This window comes from Falco biarmicus, chromosome 3, assembly GCF_023638135.1.
Source record: "Falco biarmicus isolate bFalBia1 chromosome 3, bFalBia1.pri, whole genome shotgun sequence".
Taxonomy (NCBI): domain Eukaryota; kingdom Metazoa; phylum Chordata; class Aves; order Falconiformes; family Falconidae; genus Falco; species Falco biarmicus.
The window spans coordinates 97,722,068-97,740,743 of record NC_079290.1 but is presented as its reverse complement, the minus strand read 5'-3'; the positions used below and the strand labels follow the sequence as shown (position 1 = coordinate 97,740,743).

Here is an 18,676-nt window from a genome sequence, read left to right as displayed (position 1 = left end):
TGAATTTAATACAAACAACCCTGACAAGCACAGCAGAAATACCCAAGCAGAAGTGACCCATACTCAGGGGAACAAGCGAATATATTGAGCCCTGTGGTGACCCTGCATTAGCGCTGTGGTTTGCTCTTCTTCCTATTAACCCTTCACTGCATTTTCAGATCCCCGTTTATTCTCCGAGTTCTTCCTGCTCCTCATCACTGGGCTGCTCAGCACTGCTTTATGCTGTGTTTGTTTTGGGAAACCCACACAGCGTGCATTTTGTGCTTAGTCTTCCCCGTTGCTCCAGTTTACATTGCTAAAGCAACAATAAACTACTTTACTTTAGGTACACGGCGTATGTTGGTCAAATAAATTCTTCCTAAGGGCTCCGCCAGTGCAGGTGTCCCTCCCTTGGCCGGGAATCACCTACAGGCTTCACACACAGAGAAATCAACCGGTGTAAAAGCTCCATCGAGCATTAGCATGACCTTACACAGAGGCTGTGGTATCGCTTGACAGGCCCTTCCTAAAATTTCCACATTTCCAGCGTTTTCAATGCGGTGTAACACAAGGTTGGGCCACAGCCAAGGAGAATATGGGAGAGAATCCGGGCGGGTTTTATCCCTCGACAAAAAGGAAGGTTCACGAGGCCTAGAGATCGGCCCTGGAAGTCCCTGGTGGTCACACTGCCCATGGCCACTCGCACTCACGTTGATTTTTGGGGGGTCAAGGGGGTGCAGGCCCCACCGGGCTGGGCCTCCACCACACTCACCAGAGCCAGCTTTTACCGGACACGATTCCCAGGTGCGAGGCGCTGGGCTGTGGCAAGTGACGGTGGACGCCGGTAATTGGGGACGCTAGGTGGTGACGAGGCAAAAGGCCACGAGGAGAGGCTCCTTCGGGCTGCCGAGCCGCGGCGGGCTGGGCCTGAGGCGGGGGGGGGGGGGGGGGGGGGGTGGCCGGGCCGGGCGGGGTGGCGGTGGCCCCGGGTGTCCCGCCGGTGGCCGCGGGCGGTGCGGCCCGGCAGGGGGCGGTAGAGAGCGACGACAACAACACGCCCAGCCCGGCCACCGCAGCGTCCCGCGGACGGCGGCGCTGATTGGTGGCGGCGGCGGCCCCGCAGCGCTGAGCGGCGCCTCGTGATTGGCCCGCAGGTGCCGCTCGGCGGGGGGAGGGGGAGGGGGAGGCGGAGGGTATATGAGGAGGGAGCGGAGCCGGCGGAGCGCAGGCACGGGGGCGGCGGGCAGCGCGCTGCCGGTGGCCGGGCGTTGGGCGGCGGCCGGGGGCGCGGGGGCACCTCAGCCTGTAGCGACAGCGGCGCTTCCCCGCCGGCGGCGGCCGTACCAGCCGCTCCGGGTGTTCGTGCCAGCGGCGGCGCTGGCTGCCCCCAGCCATGCTGTGCTATGTGACCAGGCCGGACGCGGTGGTGATGGAGGTGGAGGTAGAGGCGAAAGCCAACGGCGAGGACTGCCTCAACCAGGTGAGGGGCCGCGCTGCGCGCTTCTCCGCTCCGGCCGCCGGGGCTGGGGGCGGCGGGCGATGGGTGACGGGCCGCCGCCTGAGGGGCGCGCGCGAGAGCCGGCGGGCGCGCGCCCCGGCGGCTGGGGGCGGCGGGGGCGTGAGGCGGGGGGGGCGCCCCGGTCTCCCCGCTTCCCTTCTGTATTTTTTCTTCCTTTTTTTTGTTTTCTTTTTTCCTCTCTCTCCATGTTGGATGCGGCGGCTGCCGCATCCCTCGCCCGGGCGCGCACCGGCCCTCCCGCCTCTCCCCCCCCGGCGCCTGTGGGCCAGGCGGGCCCCGGCCTGCCCCCGCAGCCGGCCGGAGCCGTCCCTCAGCTGGGGGCACCGGTGGGGCCCGCCTGGCCCGGGTGGGGCCGCCCGGGCGGGGCCGAGGTGGCCCCCGTGGCCTGCTGGGGCCGTGCTGGGCCAGGTGGTTTCGCCTTTTGGTCGCCACCGCCTGGATGTGGCAGGGGCGGACGATGGGGAGAGTCGAACGCAGCAGCCCGGTCTGGTGGTGGCACCTAAATAAAACTTAAGGGTTGTACTTCTTTTTCTTCTTGCCTAGAAAGCGCTGCTGGCTGTGGTGTTGCATAACAGATGCTCAGCTCTTTTGGAAATCCGCTGACCCTCTTAAGTGCCTGTTCAGGGGGTGAGAAGGGGGGATGAGATTTGACCGTGGAAGTCTGTGTGGTTTTCAGCTGGTGGAGAAATTCCCAGTTTATTCTTGGTATTTGTCTACGTGCTCTTTTGTTTGCAACTTAAACTCCAAGTAATTAAGTAACCTTTTGTGTAAAGGTGCTCCCAGCAGGGCTTATTTGTTTGTGTTCTAAGTGAGCAGTCTGAAACGATGCTCGATTCAGGTGATAACTTTCATCATTATGTTGTAGCTTCATTATAAAGGACCTCTTTCTTTCAGGTTTGCAGAAGGTTGGGAATTATAGAAGTTGATTATTTTGGACTGCAGTTCACTGGCAGCAAAGGGGAGAACCTGTGGCTGAATTTGAGGAACAGAATCTCCCAGCAGATGGATGGTTTAGCCCCTTACCGGTTGAAATTAAGAGTAAAGTTTTTTGTAGAGCCGCATCTTATCTTACAAGAACAAACAAGGTAAGGTAAAGATGATTGTAAGTAGACTTAACTTATTATTTGGTTTTTAATTTGTGTAACTTCTGAAAGTAATTACACATTGGTTTTATTTCTTTCTTAGTTATTACTTCTGGTAATCTTGCTTGACTTTTCTGTGTAGTTTTAAAGCCTTAGTGTTCTTTAAATGTTATTCCTTTTAAAAAAAACAACAAAACCTGCTGATATTTTTAAATATTGTGTAGCTACCAGTAAGTAATCAGTGTAATAAGTAATCATAGAATCATAGAATCATAATTCTATGAGCACTTAGTGCTGGAAGTGGGTGAAAATGAGCTACCAGTACCATATTACTTATATGGTATTTGCATGTCCGATAGTAACCCCTGTTCAGTGGTGTTACTCTAGGTCGTTCTAAACCACTGGTACAGAAAGGCAGGAAACAATTCCTCCCACAGAGCAAAAACTTGCTGAATTCCTTTTTGTCTGGTATTATGTTACAGTAACTTTCAAATAGCTACAGGCTCTTTGAGGCTACAAAAGAAACAGCTGTTTTGCTGCTTCTGTTGCCAGTCCTCTTAACCAAATTGTTATACTGCTAGCCAGTTGTAAAAATTGAGTCTCCTAAGATTACTATAGTGAACATTTGCTTTTGCTCCTTGAGTTTGTTTACTACGTGAATAGCAACTGAGTTACCTTCATAGAAAGCTGTGCATAGATATATTTAATGCTGACCTTTCAACTCATTTTTTTGTTTGTTTTTAGATAGTCTGGTTAATATAAATGGGACAAATAAAAATCTAGTGTCTGTACGATAATGTCAAAACATGTTTTCACTATTCATGTTAACTTGGTCCTTTCAGAATTAAGACCATGAATACAATAGAGTTCTTCAGAATATTTGTCTAAATAATTTGGTCAGAGGCTGACGGCATGGTCCAATGTTTTTATAGAGAAAAGCTTTTGAGTTAGGAGCATGCATATATTGTCTTGTTTCTTGAACTAATGTACAGAGGAGAGGCTTTTGGGGAGCAGTGGTTTTAGCTCATCAGTCTGGTTGAAAAGTTTTCAGGCTGCTATGAAGTTAGACTGTAGTTGTCCTATATAATAGCTTTAGTTGGGCAAATGCATTCTAACCAAATTCCTTTTTTGATGTGCCTCATTTGGGAGTATTTTCCCTGAAGAAGTTCGTCATCTTATTTATAGTTGTACTCACTGAGATTATTTAAAACCAAATAATGAAGGATTTTAATGTCGAACAAAAGGAGCAACACAATTTCATATCTGATGAGGCAGAAGAGATTGCTCTGAGCATGTTGGATGTGTCTCCACACACAGACCAAATCAGAGTGAACCAGAGGAAGCCTAAAGCTGGTGTATTGGCACTTTTATGCCATCCTTGATGAATGTTTGCTCAGCTTTACAAGGTTTTTGCAGACACCTGTGTTCTTGCCTTCAACACTGTCAATGCAAGACTTGGCAGGTTGCACAAGTTAGAGAGCTTGAACTGGTGAAACATACCCCAAGGGCCTAAAAGACAGGTTGTGTAGCTGGAATGTGACAGAGCTTGTGTATATATACATCAAAGTAGCAAGTACTTCTCTGCTATAAAGATGACTCAAAAGGTTGTAGGTGGGACAGGCTTTTTCTTTTATGTATGAATTAAGACTGTTCTAAAGCTAGTATTTTCAACAAACCATTTTAAAATTAATAGAGGCTCAGTCATCAGATCTAGTAAAACTCTGCTGTGGAAACAATTACTTAAAATTTTGGAGAGCAACAGGCATTGAAACTAGCCTTTAATGTCACTCTTGCAAATGTGAATAGTCCTGAGGTTTCAGTTAAGCTGTGCAGTCTACATCCTGAGTATTATTAGTGTTCTTCCTAAAACCAAGCTGTAAACCAGTCTGTGGTAGCTGCCTTTTAATTGTGTGGGCCCAGGAGTTGACATGTAGCAGACCTAGAATTCCATAGTGTCTGTGGTTAATGTGTATTTCTGTAGTGTTGACACAGTTTCAGATGAGCCTTTTTTCCCTACTTGGGTCTGCTTGAAGATTTGTGTGTGCACATAGCTGTGCACTCATATTTAGTTTTCATGTAAGCAATTGTGGTGTCAAGGAGAAGATGAAACATTCTATGAAACCAGTCACTGAACTTTAAATCAATAGGTGTATCATGGAATTGCAAGGATTAGCTGTACTGTTACAGCTGACACCTTGTTTTTTACCTTTACTTGCAAAGTCAGTGTGCTAGTTGATGAAGAAGCAGTGATGGGTATCCTTTGTTTCCTTTAGCAGTTGTGTCCACAACTCGTGTACAAGGTAATTCTAGCAGAGCTGCTGTCTTGTCCCTTGTGTGAAGACTGCTGAGGAAGTCTCCCAGTCTTTTACTTGGCTGCCTCTGATGCAGGTTTTATATAGAAATAAGATGCATGTTGAGACTGCTTCTGTAAATCTGGGAGGTTGCAAGTAATTCTAAATTCTGTTGATATGCTTCATCATGATAATAGCAAATGTTGGGACTCAGTTGTTACCAGTTTTTTCTATGTACTTCAGAAGCTTTGTTGACCTCAGTTGTACTGCTTTGTTAAAGATCTTAGTCTTTTAAATTTACAACTCGGGTGTATGTTTGTAGCAATTTAATATTCAGGTTTCTACATGCTGCGTGAGAAGCTGATCTGGCAACTGAACATCAACCTCTGCTTCTGTTACCTTTAATCTGTGCAATCCAGTGGAAGATCACAACCCCATGCATTTTAATCTTCTTATGCAGGGGAGCCTTCTTGCCTACTGAGTGCAAAGGCAGAGCAGGTTATTGTACCTTTGACCACTATGGGAACAAACGACCTTCATGAAGTGCTTTGTCAATGGAAGAATTGCAGGGGAAAGAAAAACCCCTTCATAAGGCACTTTCTTTCTTTTTACAGGAATAAAAGTGATTTCTTTCTATTGTTCTTTGGATCTCAGTTTCTAGGGGGTTTTTTGACTGCCTGGTACTGAATTTCACCACAGGATTTTGTAGTTTGGAATTGTTTTCAGTGCAAGAACACTATTCAAATTTCATCTGCTGCTGTTGGCCAGTTTCACAAACAAAGTCTGAAATGTGAACAGTGTGCTTGTTTAGAGCAGTTTGAGTAACTATTTTTTTTGAATGGAGGATCACACTGGCTTGAAAATGACTGCTGTCTCTTTGCTTAAAGATATCTGATGGTCTGAGATCTAGATCATGAGCTCTGTGTTAGTTTTCACTGTGCCCTGTATTTGATAGGTAATGCAACAGTTAGTAAAAAAAAGTAAAAAGCAGGGGTTTTGTCAGGATGATTTATGAGTGCTTGTCTGATTGGATTTTCTGAAGTAGGGTGAGGAGCTGGGGCTGGGAGGAAAGATTGTGCTTGACCAGCAGGCATTGCTGAGGGCTGGCAGTGGTGCTGAGGGCCTGGGTGGGTAGAGCGGTATAACTGCAGGCCACTGCCTGGCAGTATCCTTGGCTAGTAGCAACCTTGGCTGGCAGCCACTGGGCAAATGGGCAATGGCATGGCACTCACGGAGCCCAACTACAATTAGTGATTGGCCTGCACTGCTGTCTCAGGGTGGAAAGTTCTTGGGCTTCAGCTAAAAGCTGCCTTTGTGAAACATGTAGTGGAGAAGTCTTGAAGCTGGCATTCACCTTAACTGAGAGAGTTTGCCGAGCTGTGCAAGAGGCAGATTGTGCCAAGCGGTCGTCCAGGAGAACAATGGTTTTTGAGTCTGGCAGGATAAAGACAACATTGTGGTGACTGCACAAAAGTGGAAATAATTTTGAAGTGAATCATTTTTTCAGCAATGTAAGATTTACCCAGATGTGATTCAAAATGGGCAGTTACTTGTCTTGTGTAACATGACTGAAAATTGAGTATTTGTATGTAAACCATGACAATTTAAAATGTGTCGGATTCTAACAAGCCACACAATCTCATGAAGCATTTGAAAGAGCCGTATTTTGCCAGGCTTGAGATAGGTAATGTTTTAGAAGTGGTTGAAAGCTGTGTGATGTTTCCCAGTATTTGACTTTTATTTACAAAGTACATCAGTTCAGGACTGTTAACCAGTTGTATTGATGAATTAGTTAAAATTAAGAGCTGGCTTGCAAAATATTTTAAAGTTACACATGTAGTAGATAGGAAATAGGAAAAAAACATAATGTTATCTTACAACATTGGCTGGTGCAGTGGAGTCATATTTCTTATACAGCAAGAAAAGCCTGCTGTAGTAGACACCAGGATGAGTTTAATGAATCTGTTTCAATCTGAGTTGATTGTAGTTGGTAACCTTTCACCCACCCTGCTGAGAGCAAATAAGAGCAAAGATACTGAGGAACATAGTTGTAACTGATGGCTTTGCTTTTTCATGTGGAGTGGCCTTATTCTGTTTCTAAAACCAGATATTATTCCTATAGATTTAGAGGTCTTTTTTCAATATATTTTTAGGGAGAAAAATTATGCCTCTCTATTTTGATTCCTTTAGACTACAGAGAGTTGTAAATTCACAGCAGGGGGAAGAGCCCTACCCTGTGGTAAGAAATGTCATACCCCAAAGAGAACGGGCAATTCCTTGGGATGTATGCTAAGGTTCTTGCCAGTAGTCTGGTGAAGAAATGGGCTCTTTTGGCTCTATTTCTATTTTAGGAATTGTTAGTCATACACAGATACTTATATTTGTAAAGGATTGGGGCTTGTCACTTTTTCCACTGACAGCTAAGTTTACAGCTTAAAACTTCTAGTATAGTCTTTAGATTTTTGTCCTGTCTTCCTTCCTTGGATTTAAAAAGTAGTAGAAACAAAGCTTTCAGTGCAGAACTTTGATTTGTAATGGACATAATTGTCTTTAATGAATTATGAAAGAGAAATCGATCTTCTATTGCATATACTCTTTTTTGTAGTACTTATTTTGTGGGGTTGTCATGGCCAGCTCAGATGAATACAGAAGAGGTGATTTGCCTCCTGTAGGAATTGCATTGTACTGAAATGCTGACATCAGTTTCTGCTAGTGGTGTTCAGTATAGTGAGCCTGCATAAATTGCTTCAGAGGGGGCAGGAAGGGATTGATGTAATATCTAGGTTTGTGACTTCGGTTTGGTAGCTTTTAGCTTTTTGTAAAATCTGCTGAAATTTCCTTGCAACCTTCCCTTTCTACAGCATTTGTGTGAAATTATTTATCTGCAACTAAAACACATTAATCACACTGTACATGTGCATATTAAAACACTCAGTAAAATGACATAGAACTTGAATTTTATGGGAAGCACAGGGGCAAAAAGATTACACTGACTTTATATTTTGTATCTAGTGCTTGAAGAAAGCATGTAGTCCTGTCCTAATTTTAAAACTGCTTTTTCTTTTGGAAAGGAAGAAATTCTGCCTGGGCAGTGACTATATAGTTTTGGCAGCTTAATGCTTTGTCCTCTAAGCAGTATTCCTATGTACTGTTCTGAACTGTGAAAGTCAAAGGAAATGTGCCATGATTTATTCCACAGGAATATCTAGCTAGCATGAGGTTCAGGGTGGAAACTAAGACTGGTTTAGGTTATATAGACTGTCTTTTGTACTAATGCTGTTGTGTGTAGAACTTGGGCTACAAGTGCAGTGGAAAGCTCTGTTTGTTCTTAAAGCTGCCACTAGTTGTTCAATGTCCCAATGTGTCTGCCAGGTTTTAAGATGACTAGGAGCCACACCAATTGATTGAAGTTCAGAGTTGTGAAGACTGACTTGTTTTCTATGAAGATTTAAAGATTAAATGAAGTTTTGGAAAAAGTAGTGAAAAGCTGCAGAGCGTGCCAGGAGAATATTGGGGCAGGCAGTAGGAAACATACCTTTTGTGTGACTTGTTTCTCAGATTTATAACAGGTAGTATTAATGTATTATGTGTAACTGAAGTGGTGAATGATGCAGAAACAAACTAGTTTCTTACATGGTGGTCAAACTAGGACATTGTCCATGATGTTGGAAATGCAACCTTTAGAGGACTTGCTATGCACAGTTCAGTTCTCAGTTTTAACAGTTTAAACTTACTAATAAATTCCATTAAGTGTAAAATACTAACACTGAAATTCCTTGAAAAACTGAGTACCCTTTTACTGTACAGCCTCAGTATATTTAGAGATGGGAAAAGCTTTAACAATATTTTCACTGTACCTAGAGATTCCTAGAGTGGAAGTGCAGTGGATTGAGTGCTGTTGATTAGGTCACAATCTAATTTACAAAAACTTAAATACTTTCTGGTGGCTAATAGAATCTGTAATATGACAGGGTTTTCTACAGACAATTTGTTGGGTCCTTTAGACTGCAGAATTAGATAAGGAACTGCCTCAAGGCTCCTAATGCTTTAGTTTTGCTTGACTGTATTCAGCAATAAAAGCACTTTTTTTGCCTTTCTAAGGTTCAAAAGACTTTTTTTAGTTTTGCGTAAAAGAAAGAAAAATGTGCTTTTATAATCAGATTCTGGCTGGTGTCATGCTTTGAACCTTGAAGGGTGATTTTTGCCATGGATATATTAATGTTTAACTTGGGAGAAGTGTAGTCTTAAAGGCTGGATGGGCTGATCAAAATCTGTACTAATCAGAATTGCTTTTTCAGATGTATAAAATATTTGCAGCTCTTTCAAATTTCTAGATGCTTTTGCTTAAACACAATTAAGGATCCAAAATGAAAAAAAACAAACCACAAACCAACAAATCAGCAGTGAATTTGCTACCTGACCTCTGGTTCAGGGTAGCTGCTGTGGCATATCAGTATAAAGTTGTTTGCTGTTTGAAAATAGGCAGGCCCTATGTTAACTAGTTTCTGACCAATTATGGGTGCAGTTTAGGCAATGGACTTGGGCCAGCAATGGGGTTTTTGGGTGCAAACCAATGACTGTGAGATGGCCTATTAAATGTGGGTGGGTTTGTCCATTTTCTCTGACTTAACAAAATAGCTTACCACATTGTAAGCCAGGACACAAACTTGCATAATTCTAGTTACTTTGCAATAACTGTCTCTTATTTATAGATGCCATATCTGTCCCCTTTATCAGAAAAATGCAAAGTCACTTAGTCTGTGAGATGTTTTCCCTTATGTGATATGAGCCAGTTATGGGAAGTATGTTGGCTGATGTGATGCTGTTTCACATTGTGCCTTAGTTCTTTTGTCTACCTATGCCATTACTGGCTTTTTAGAGCACAAGCTGTGCCTCTGCTGTAGTTGCTTCTGTGATGTGTCTGTATTTGCAGGAGCAGTCTTTTGTTTTTCAGCTCCCTGCTTGATGTCAATAAGGTCTTCCCAGCATGGGGAGAAGACTGACTTTTTTCCTGGTGTAGTCAGTGCTGTCATGCATAAAATGGAAGATCCAAGCATTTAGGTGTGGTAGTTAAACACATTTCAGTGAATGAGAATAAAATTGTTAGATACTTCTTTTAAATACTGCATGTGTAATTAGTACATAGTTATAATGACTGGAAAACCTGTTCTAGTATTAAGAGGTTCAAAAGTGCATGAAAAGCCATTTCTTTTCTGAAATGTTGATTGGAGTTGGGGAAATGCATACTATTTTTTTTTTGCCATAGCATTTTAGTAATTCGGCAAATACTTTGTTTGGATTTAAGGACTGAGCCCCCAAAGGAGCATGTACAACCAGTGCATTTTAAAAGCCACAGGGTAGGGCTTTCTGTGGCCCGAGCCAAAAGGTAACAAGGAAAGAAAGATTGTAGCAGAGGTCTGGGACTTGGCTCCAAAAAAAAAAAAGCCTGAACAGGATTAACCTGTTAACAGTGGAGACAACTGTAATGTTTGAAGTTCTGATCCTCTTGCCACCTAAACTTGTATGCAGCACAGTGAGCATACTTGCTCCCACCAGACCCCAGCTAGAACTGCTGAAGTGTAGACTGTTGTCTAGACATCAGAGTGATGCAGTTAAGCACTTCTGTCACAACTGCAGCGAAGCTCAGGCATGCCTCAAGCTGCTTGCAAAGGGAGGTGTTGAAGATGTCACTTGTTGTGTGGGTTTGGAAATGGATTCTAGGGCAGCTTATGGGATAATTCTGTATCTGTTTTCCTGAATACAAAAGTTCTGGATACAGGGCATCTTTCGGGCCAGTATTAGCTGCAGGAGTTACATAGTAAAGCTAAAAATGAACGCAGATTTTCCAAGTTACATAATTGCTCATAGTGCTGAAGAAGTAGCCCTGTTCTCCCTGCTCTACAATGGAATTGTAGAGTGCTACAACATGATATACATAACAGATTATCCAAAGTTCCTGTTGGAAGGAAAGCTAATCACTTGTTAGAATCTTCAGCTTCAATGAGTGATTAATTACAGGTTTTTAAAGAAAGTAGATTACACTGAACTTTAGAAAAGTAAAATGTGAATGTCCTGTTACAGTGGAAGCTAAGACATACATCTGTGGGTGCTAGGCTTCATTTATTGAAAGATTTTTTTCAGTGATATATAACTACTTCTGTATTTGGTTTCTCTAAACATGTTGAGGCTTAAGAACAAATGGTAGGAAATTCACATTGTCTTCCCTGAGGGGAGATAAGGATGAATTTATAGAAGTTAAGGTAGGCTATAGAGGAAATAGCAGGCTGCTGTTAATGTTGGTGGAAATGCTGATTTGTCTAACTGACCTGTTGGGTAATTAAGAGCAGCTTTGTGAATTTTCCAGCTACTTGTCAAGCCTGCCTTCATCAAGTGTAAAGGCTGGTCTGAGAAATGTGCTTACACAGCAGATGTTGTTGTATGTTATTCCACAGTGCCTCTTCAGGTGTTTTGAGTTTGAATCATGTCCCTGGAAAAAGCACCATCTTCCCTTTGACTGTGGTGGCAGAGGCATTTCTACTGCATAAAGTGTATGGCTTCTCCTGTTGCGTGATGAAAGTGTGTATGCTGTCTTGGGCTGCTCTTCCCAAATTTGCTTTTGTGAAATGCAGAGTAACTTGTAAATGGCAACCAAAAAATTAAACAGAACTAATCCAAATACCTCACTGATATTTTTCTCACTAAATTGAAATTGCTAGGTGGTCTTGAGGATTAAAGCAGTTCTTATTCTTAAGAACATGATATGCTTTTAGATACAACTGAAGACTGTAACTTCAACTTTCAAGTGAATAAGATGGAGGCCCTTTTCCCTGTGCCAGACTTTAATGGCTACTCAAACATACCTGAGATGTTTGATACATATCTTGATTACAAACATCTTTCAATGTTTTGTGTAAGCAAATATTTCTGATTCCATTGCAGGCATATGTTTTTCTTGCATATAAAAGAAGATCTTCTTGCTGGTAATCTTCAGTGTTCTTCAGAGCATGCAATTGAACTTAGTGCATTGCTGGCACAGATGAAGTTTGGAGATTATAACCAGAACACCGCCAAGTACAGTTATGAAGAGTTGTGTGCGAAAGAGCTCACCACTACCATTTTGGAGAGGTAAAAAGAGCACCATGATATAATCTCCTTTCTGGAGACAAAAGAATAAAATGTTATGCCCTTTATTGTTGATGCTGTACTCGATCCTTGTGTTCTTAAAAACACAATTTAGATGGCTTTGCAGATCAAAATACAACCTGAATGTTTAACTACTGTTCTGATTTCAGTTCACTTTTAAGCTCAATTATGAATAGTTTTGGGGTTTTTTGTGAAGAGCAAAAGCTGTATAGTACTTGGAGCAGGGTAATCAATTTGCAAGTGTATCTTAGACCTACACTTGTGAAACGAAGTAACAAGAATTTATCTGGCTTAGTACCCTTACACTGACAAGTAAATGGGATTCCTGAAACACCTTCAAAGCTAAATTCCTGAGTATCAAAAACTGTCATGCTTTCCTGTAGGTCTTATTTTGGTTATGAACTTAATGGTTGTTCAGGTAAATATGTTGGAGGGGGGTAGTTGGAAAGCCTTGATTACATGTAGCTTCTTAATTATTAAGAAAATGCACAGTATTGTCTCTCAAGCATTCTCAGGATGTTTGGGTAATTCTCAATTCTTTCCAGTTATCATGGTTACTGGAAGTCTATAGCCAGATAAAGCAGGTCAGGAGTGTTTAATCTGTTTAACTAGGTCATCTAAACCCATGTTAAAACAAGCTGCTGACAGTAACGGCACACACCTGAGTTAATTTCACCTATCCTTAATCTTTTTATCAACAGCATTATTGCAAAGCACAAGGAGCTAGAAGGTCTCAGTCAAGCTTCTGCTGAGTACCAGGTTCTACAGATTGCTACAACACTGGAGAACTATGGGGTAGAGTGGCACTCGGTAAGAGACAGCGAAGGGCAAAAACTCCTCATTGGTGTTGGACCTGAAGGCATATGCATCTGTAAAGATGACTTCAGTCCTATCAACAGGTATGTGTTTTGTGGAACCATTTTCATCTTCCATTTTTCAGAAGTACTGAGCATGCCTCTCTTTTTTACATAAATACACAACTGCTCTATAAATTACTAAAAGGGGCTGTTGGAATGTATGGTTTGAGAACACTACCTGCTTATCAAGATGACAGCTGGCCTCAGTACTCTTGATTTCTATATGTATTTTTGAGGCAGCATCTTCAGTCCAGCATTACAGACCACAGTTGGAGATTATTGTAACCCCCAAAAATTAGGCTGTAGTAGTATGTGGAAAATACCCTTATCCTTAAAAGCTAAACAATTCTTTTTTTATATTCATCTACAGGATTGCTTACCCTGTTGTTCAAATGGCAACTCAGTCTGGGAAGAATGTATATCTGACCATTACCAAGGAGTCTGGTAATAGTGTAGTTCTCTTGTTCAAGATGATCAGTACAAGGGCAGCAAGTGGACTCTACAGAGCAATTACAGAGACACATGCATTTTACAGGTTGGTACTGCCACTGGAGTCGACTACTGCTGCTCTCTTCCACAGTATTTGCATGAAGCACTTAAGCAGCCAGCGGTCTGACTGCTCTTTGGAAATTCTTTGCGAAATGTCATTGTCTTTGCAGCCTCTACTTTCCTCTTAAGTCCAGAAGCTGAACAGTTTTTTGCTGCTCTCCATTTTGTTGTGTGGGAATACAAGAAAGTAAGCGAAACTTCTCAGTCTACCTCTATGAATAACAACACTTCAGAATAAAAACTTGCTGTGTTCTTTGATGCTTCATAAACAGCACATAGGTTTTTGTCCCTATGTGAGTAGGAGGATGAGAGAGCAAAGGAAGAGAAAAGATCTTGTCCTTCAGAATATGTAGCTCAGATGTACATGTACGCCTTGTTTCTCCTTTATTTGGCTCCTCCAGTTGCTGGAAGTTACCTGTATGCCACCTTTCTGTCCCATATATTTAAATTTTCCTACAATTCCTCTACTTGCTCACATGCCCAGGATTTTGTTTCATGCCAGCAGCTATCCATTGTCTTTATCCTGTGTTCTTTGGGGTAGGGCTGTGATACTCATTTGTCAAAGGCTGGCTTTTATAAACCCCTTTTCATTCCTACTGTGAGGCCCAACACTGATCAGTAGAACTGCCAAAGACACTTAGTGGTGCTTTCTCTAACTACCACACAGCAGTTTCAATTACTTTGTAAGGGAAGAATTGGACTTAGAAGAAGGTACTTACACTAGGCAAAGACCTGTCCAGCTTCTCAAATTATCTATTTTAATACAGTTACAGCAATTAATGTTAATTAGTTGCCTTTCTAACCACTGCAGCTAATCGGCACGTAACCACTACCTATTTTTGTGAGCCAGATGTTAAGCATGTCTTGTTTTGTTCTGCAATGACATGCCCTTGGACTGCTGTTCTGCACTCTTCATATTGTTTTCCAGACAATTAAAGCATTATGTAACTACTTAGACCATCTAAACTTGTTCTTTGTCTCTGCTTGTAACTTCTGCTGTCCTTTGCAGTTTCTCATTTTAATTTGAGCAGAATTTAGTTAGGCGATAGGATTTGGCCATAGCTTAGATATTGGACCTTGGGCCCTGTGAGGCTGTAGTCCTTGTTGTTCTGTTTGGCTTTTCTTTCCCATGTTGTCTAGAGAAGTGATATGCCTTAGACTTCTGCAGAATTTAACTGTCACTGAAATGTGACGGGCATGGTTTAGGGTAGTTGACATACTTGGTGGCAAATACAGATGCCTTAATTTAGTTCTCTATGCTGCATTTGCACTGGTTCCCTTCAGATGATACACTAGCCTTTAAAGTACTGAGTGGAAGTTTGGTTAAAGACACAGCTCGACTAGGCTAAAAATGAGAGCCTGTCTAAACAAAGAAGTGTTATGCCAAAGATTATTAATTGGAATTCTGTAATGCAGTGCTTGGAAATCACTGTGTAAATAAGTGTTGCCAACCTGCACCATGGATTAAGCAAGTGTTGTCTGCTTGTATTAGCATAATGCCTGAAGGGCCCTTCCATAGGCTGACTCTGTTTTACCAGACACTTCACATTTATGAAGATGTAAAATACGTATTTTTTCCATTTTACACTTTTCAAAGTAGAGTTGTCTTGCAGACAACATTCCAGAGCTTAACTTACCTCAGACTACTCTTATTTGCTTTGATTTCAGTGCTGTTACTTCAGCTTTAGGCACAAATTACTGTAGGGGTAGGTTTATTGGTATTAACTAACCAAGCTTGCATTTGTCCCATTGTTTTATAGGTGTGACACTGTCACCAGTGCTGTCATGATGCAATATAGTCGAGACTTAAAGGGCCACCTAGCATCTCTATTCCTGAATGAAAACATTAATCTTGGTAAAAAATATGTCTTTGACATTAAAAGAACATCAAAAGAAGTTTATGATCATGCAAGGCGAGCTCTTTATAATGCTGGCATTGTGGATCTTGTTTCAAGAAGTGACCAGACCCCACCAAGTTCCCCCCTTAAGTCTTCGGAAAGTAGCATGAACTGTGACAATTGTGAGGGTCTTAGCTGCCAACAAACAAAAGCTCTGCAAGAGAAGCTGCGGAAGCTAAAGGAGTCCATGCTTTGTATGGTGTGTTGTGAGGAAGAAATAAATTCGACCTTTTGTCCCTGTGGCCACACCGTATGCTGCAAGACCTGTGCTGCCCAGTTACAGGTAATTGCAAGATCATTAAGATGGGTGTTACCAGATATGTGGGAGTTCTTGCCTTTCTGTATACCTCAGTCATGGATTAATATGTTTATGTTGCTATTCTAGTGAAACTTTTATATTTACAATTTTGTTTGTGGTAAACTAATTCAGAAGAACATTCTGTTTAGACAGTGTGTTTGGAAGATAAGTTTTAGCTGTGCTAACTGAACTTGCAATGAGGGTAAAGATTAGCTGCATGTTTCTCACAATACCCTGTTATAAATACAGAGGTTATGGAGAAGTGCTCTGTTACTGTGTGTGGAGGAAGTCTCCAGTAAGTGTAGAGACTCAAAATATGAAGTAAACTAATTTCTTAATATTTTTTCTTTCCAGTTGTGTCCTGTGTGCAGATCTCGTGTAGAGCATGTCCAGCATGTGTACTTGCCAACCCACACCAGTCTTCTCAATCTGACTGTGATATGATCTACGTTAAACTCATCATGTACTCTTTAAACTGCACTAATATGAGATGCAACCATTGATTGTGAAGAAGGCAATCACTCTGGCACCTATCCATGATCAAAAGCAAAAATATGTCATTTTTTCAACATACACATTTGTCATTCAGCATGTCCAAAATGGTTTGGGACATTTGAGAGCAGAAGTATAACTGATTTTACTTCAAAGGAGAATGATGCTTAATTTCGTAGCATGGTGGTGTTACCACAGAGCTTGGTAACCCTGGAGAAATGTGTACACAGACAGGTATACCCAGTGAGAGCAATGCAGCCTTTTATTTTACACTCTCTAAATCCTTTTTAGTACAGTCACTTTGTTTATTTTGATAGTAAGAGTAGCTTTTACAAATATCAGTTTAGTATGGCTCATAGTTTCTGCTTTTAGTAAACTGCTTTAAAGAGGAGAGAATTTCTTTTGAAGAAAACTGGTTCTTAAACTAAAGTTACAAGGCTTCATCCAGTTTGTTTAACTGCAAATTCTGTAATATAGAAAACAATTCTGACAGAATAGCTTTGGAAGAGTAAGACAAGTTAATCTCAGTGTTGAGGGTCGGTCAAGAAGGTCTTCTGGCTGGCAGTGTCCTGTGGAAGCATTGGGGGACTTCATTCCCAGCTCTCAATGGTCAACGTGCTCCCAGGTTTCCCACATCCAGCTTGGCCGGTGGTCTTGGGAGCTGTAGTCAGCTGCCCTTTTAAGTTGGCTTTATTTTTTGGAGACTGATTTTAAACTATTAAACATGTACCATTAATTTCTAAAGCATTGTGTATAACTTTAAATGCTTTCTTTAGTTAACATCTTTATTAGGTAGGTCATTCCCTGCTAAAATGTTCTTAATTTCCACCCCCCTACTTGGGCATTTTGGGCTCTGGTTTCCTAGTGTATTCTCCAGGGTACAGAGGGAACTAGAGACCATGTTTGGGTGCAATACTGGCTTAATCAAAGCTAGAAAAGTACACTGTCACTTTACTGAAATTTTCTGACTATACTTTTCATATTGCCTTAATGTAGCAGTAATGTGTGTTTATGCATCTGTTTCTTTGCACAGACATTTTGTTAAAATATTAAAACTCTACTTTTTTATGACACATTAGCATATAAACCTTACTCTAAGAGGGTATTTATTTTTTCACTTTGTAAAGAAGATTTTGTTTCCTCATGAAGCAAGAGCTTTGTCCTATATCGTAGGCAGCTTCTGTCTTTTTATATTCAGATTAATAAAGGACTTTAAAAATCTACTTTGTGTTATTGAATTTCAGAACATCAAGTCTTATATCATCTGAGGCATTACTGAACTGAAAATACAGCATGAAGTATTTTAATGTTTACAGTCTTGAATGTTGTGTCATGTTTTGAGAGCTAGTGAAGTTTCCTCAGGTGCATGCAGATTTCATGGGAGGGAGGAAAACAGATGCTGTGGCCACCTTTGTTTCAGGCAGTGTACTTACAACAGCTGCCATATTCCAACTGTAAAACAGCCTTCAGAATTAACTTTGAAGAACTTCCCTACAATAAAATTGCCCCAGATATATGGGGTATGTTCCAGTGAGATGAGAAAAATAAAAAAATAAAAAAACAAAACAAACACAGCTTGAGTAGAGAGTTGGAGTTTCAGTAGTCCTGTCTAGAAAGCTCTTAATTACAAATGTCTTGCTGTGTTGTGGGGTTTTTTGATTGAAGCTATTTATATTTACTAACCTATGACTCTGCTTTCAAGTTCTTGAAGAGATGGTGCTTGAGCACTTCCAGCACGGTGCTCTGGCTGGAGGATGTAAGACAGTGCTGGCATCAGAGGAGCTCTATTCTGGCAAGTATGAACTGAAGCTACTTACCTATGACCTCTTAAAATTAAATTTATTGCTATTTAAAAATATTATTGCAGAGTAGCATGTCCTCTTGTTAAGACAGGTCATTGGGGATTGAAGCTTGAGGCCCTGGACATAAAAATACTTTGGGGTGGTCAGGGAAGAGGGAAGATACTGGCAACTAGGCAACTAATCCTGTATAAAAGTGCTCTTTGACTCAATGTAGAGTGGTGTGCACAAGGTGCCTTTTTAAAGATGAAAACTTCAACTTGGCAAGTGGGTGCTACTGAATTTACTCTCAAAGATTATAATTCTGCAGAAAAATTGTCCCTATATGCCATTTATGAGGAAGGCATGGGTACATGAGTTTTCAAAGACTGTATCCAGCTGCTGCACCCATGTACATTAGTGCTGAAGCAGACCTTCCCGGCTTCCCAACATCACTCTGTTCTGTGCTACAGAATTGTTAGCAACATCTAATCCATCATCCTATGGCAGCTGGCTGAAATGGATTGTAAATTGATATAAGTAGATGTTAATACATGTGTCTGATTTAAAGCACTTGACAAGTTCATGCTGTTAAAATAGGCAAGTGTTAACTCCAGGTCCTGGTAATTAAGTCGGCTGTGTAATTAGATATCCCTAATAAACAATTTCAGCAGTTGGAACTCTAATCAGGGTGGGGTTTGACAGGTTATGTGGCATCGGTGGAATTCAGGCAAAGCCTGTGACTTCTGAAAACGTGCTCTGCCTAGACTTGAAAAGCCACGGAGAGCGT

At 41.7% G+C, this 18,676-nt stretch overlaps 1 protein-coding gene across 1 annotated transcript; it reads left to right on the top strand.

Annotated features, from left to right (window-relative positions):
- The first annotated feature begins 1,216 nt into the window (after nucleotides 1-1,216).
- On the top strand, nucleotides 1,217-17,331 carry MYLIP (myosin regulatory light chain interacting protein). The gene is made up of 7 exons (XM_056332021.1): nucleotides 1,217-1,459; nucleotides 2,393-2,583; nucleotides 11,811-11,996; nucleotides 12,716-12,913; nucleotides 13,242-13,406; nucleotides 15,181-15,601; nucleotides 15,971-17,331. Exons 1-7 carry the CDS (start codon nucleotides 1,373-1,375, stop codon nucleotides 16,058-16,060), a joined length of 1,338 nt encoding a protein of 445 aa, XP_056187996.1. The 5' UTR covers nucleotides 1,217-1,372; the 3' UTR covers nucleotides 16,061-17,331.
- Nucleotides 17,332-18,676: the final 1,345 nt, after the last annotated feature.

Bases quoted from the DNA above. Each gene is read 5' to 3' on its own strand.
- MYLIP (XM_056332021.1), top strand. From the start codon at position 1,373: ATGCTGTGCTATGTGACCAGGCCGGACGCGGTGGTGATGGAGGTGGAG. The intron at 11,997-12,715 runs GTAAAAAGAGCA...TTTTATCAACAG, and splicing joins ACCACTACCATTTTGGAGAG to CATTATTGCAAAGCACAAGG. The intron at 13,407-15,180 runs GTTGGTACTGCC...ATTGTTTTATAG, and splicing joins GAGACACATGCATTTTACAG to GTGTGACACTGTCACCAGTG.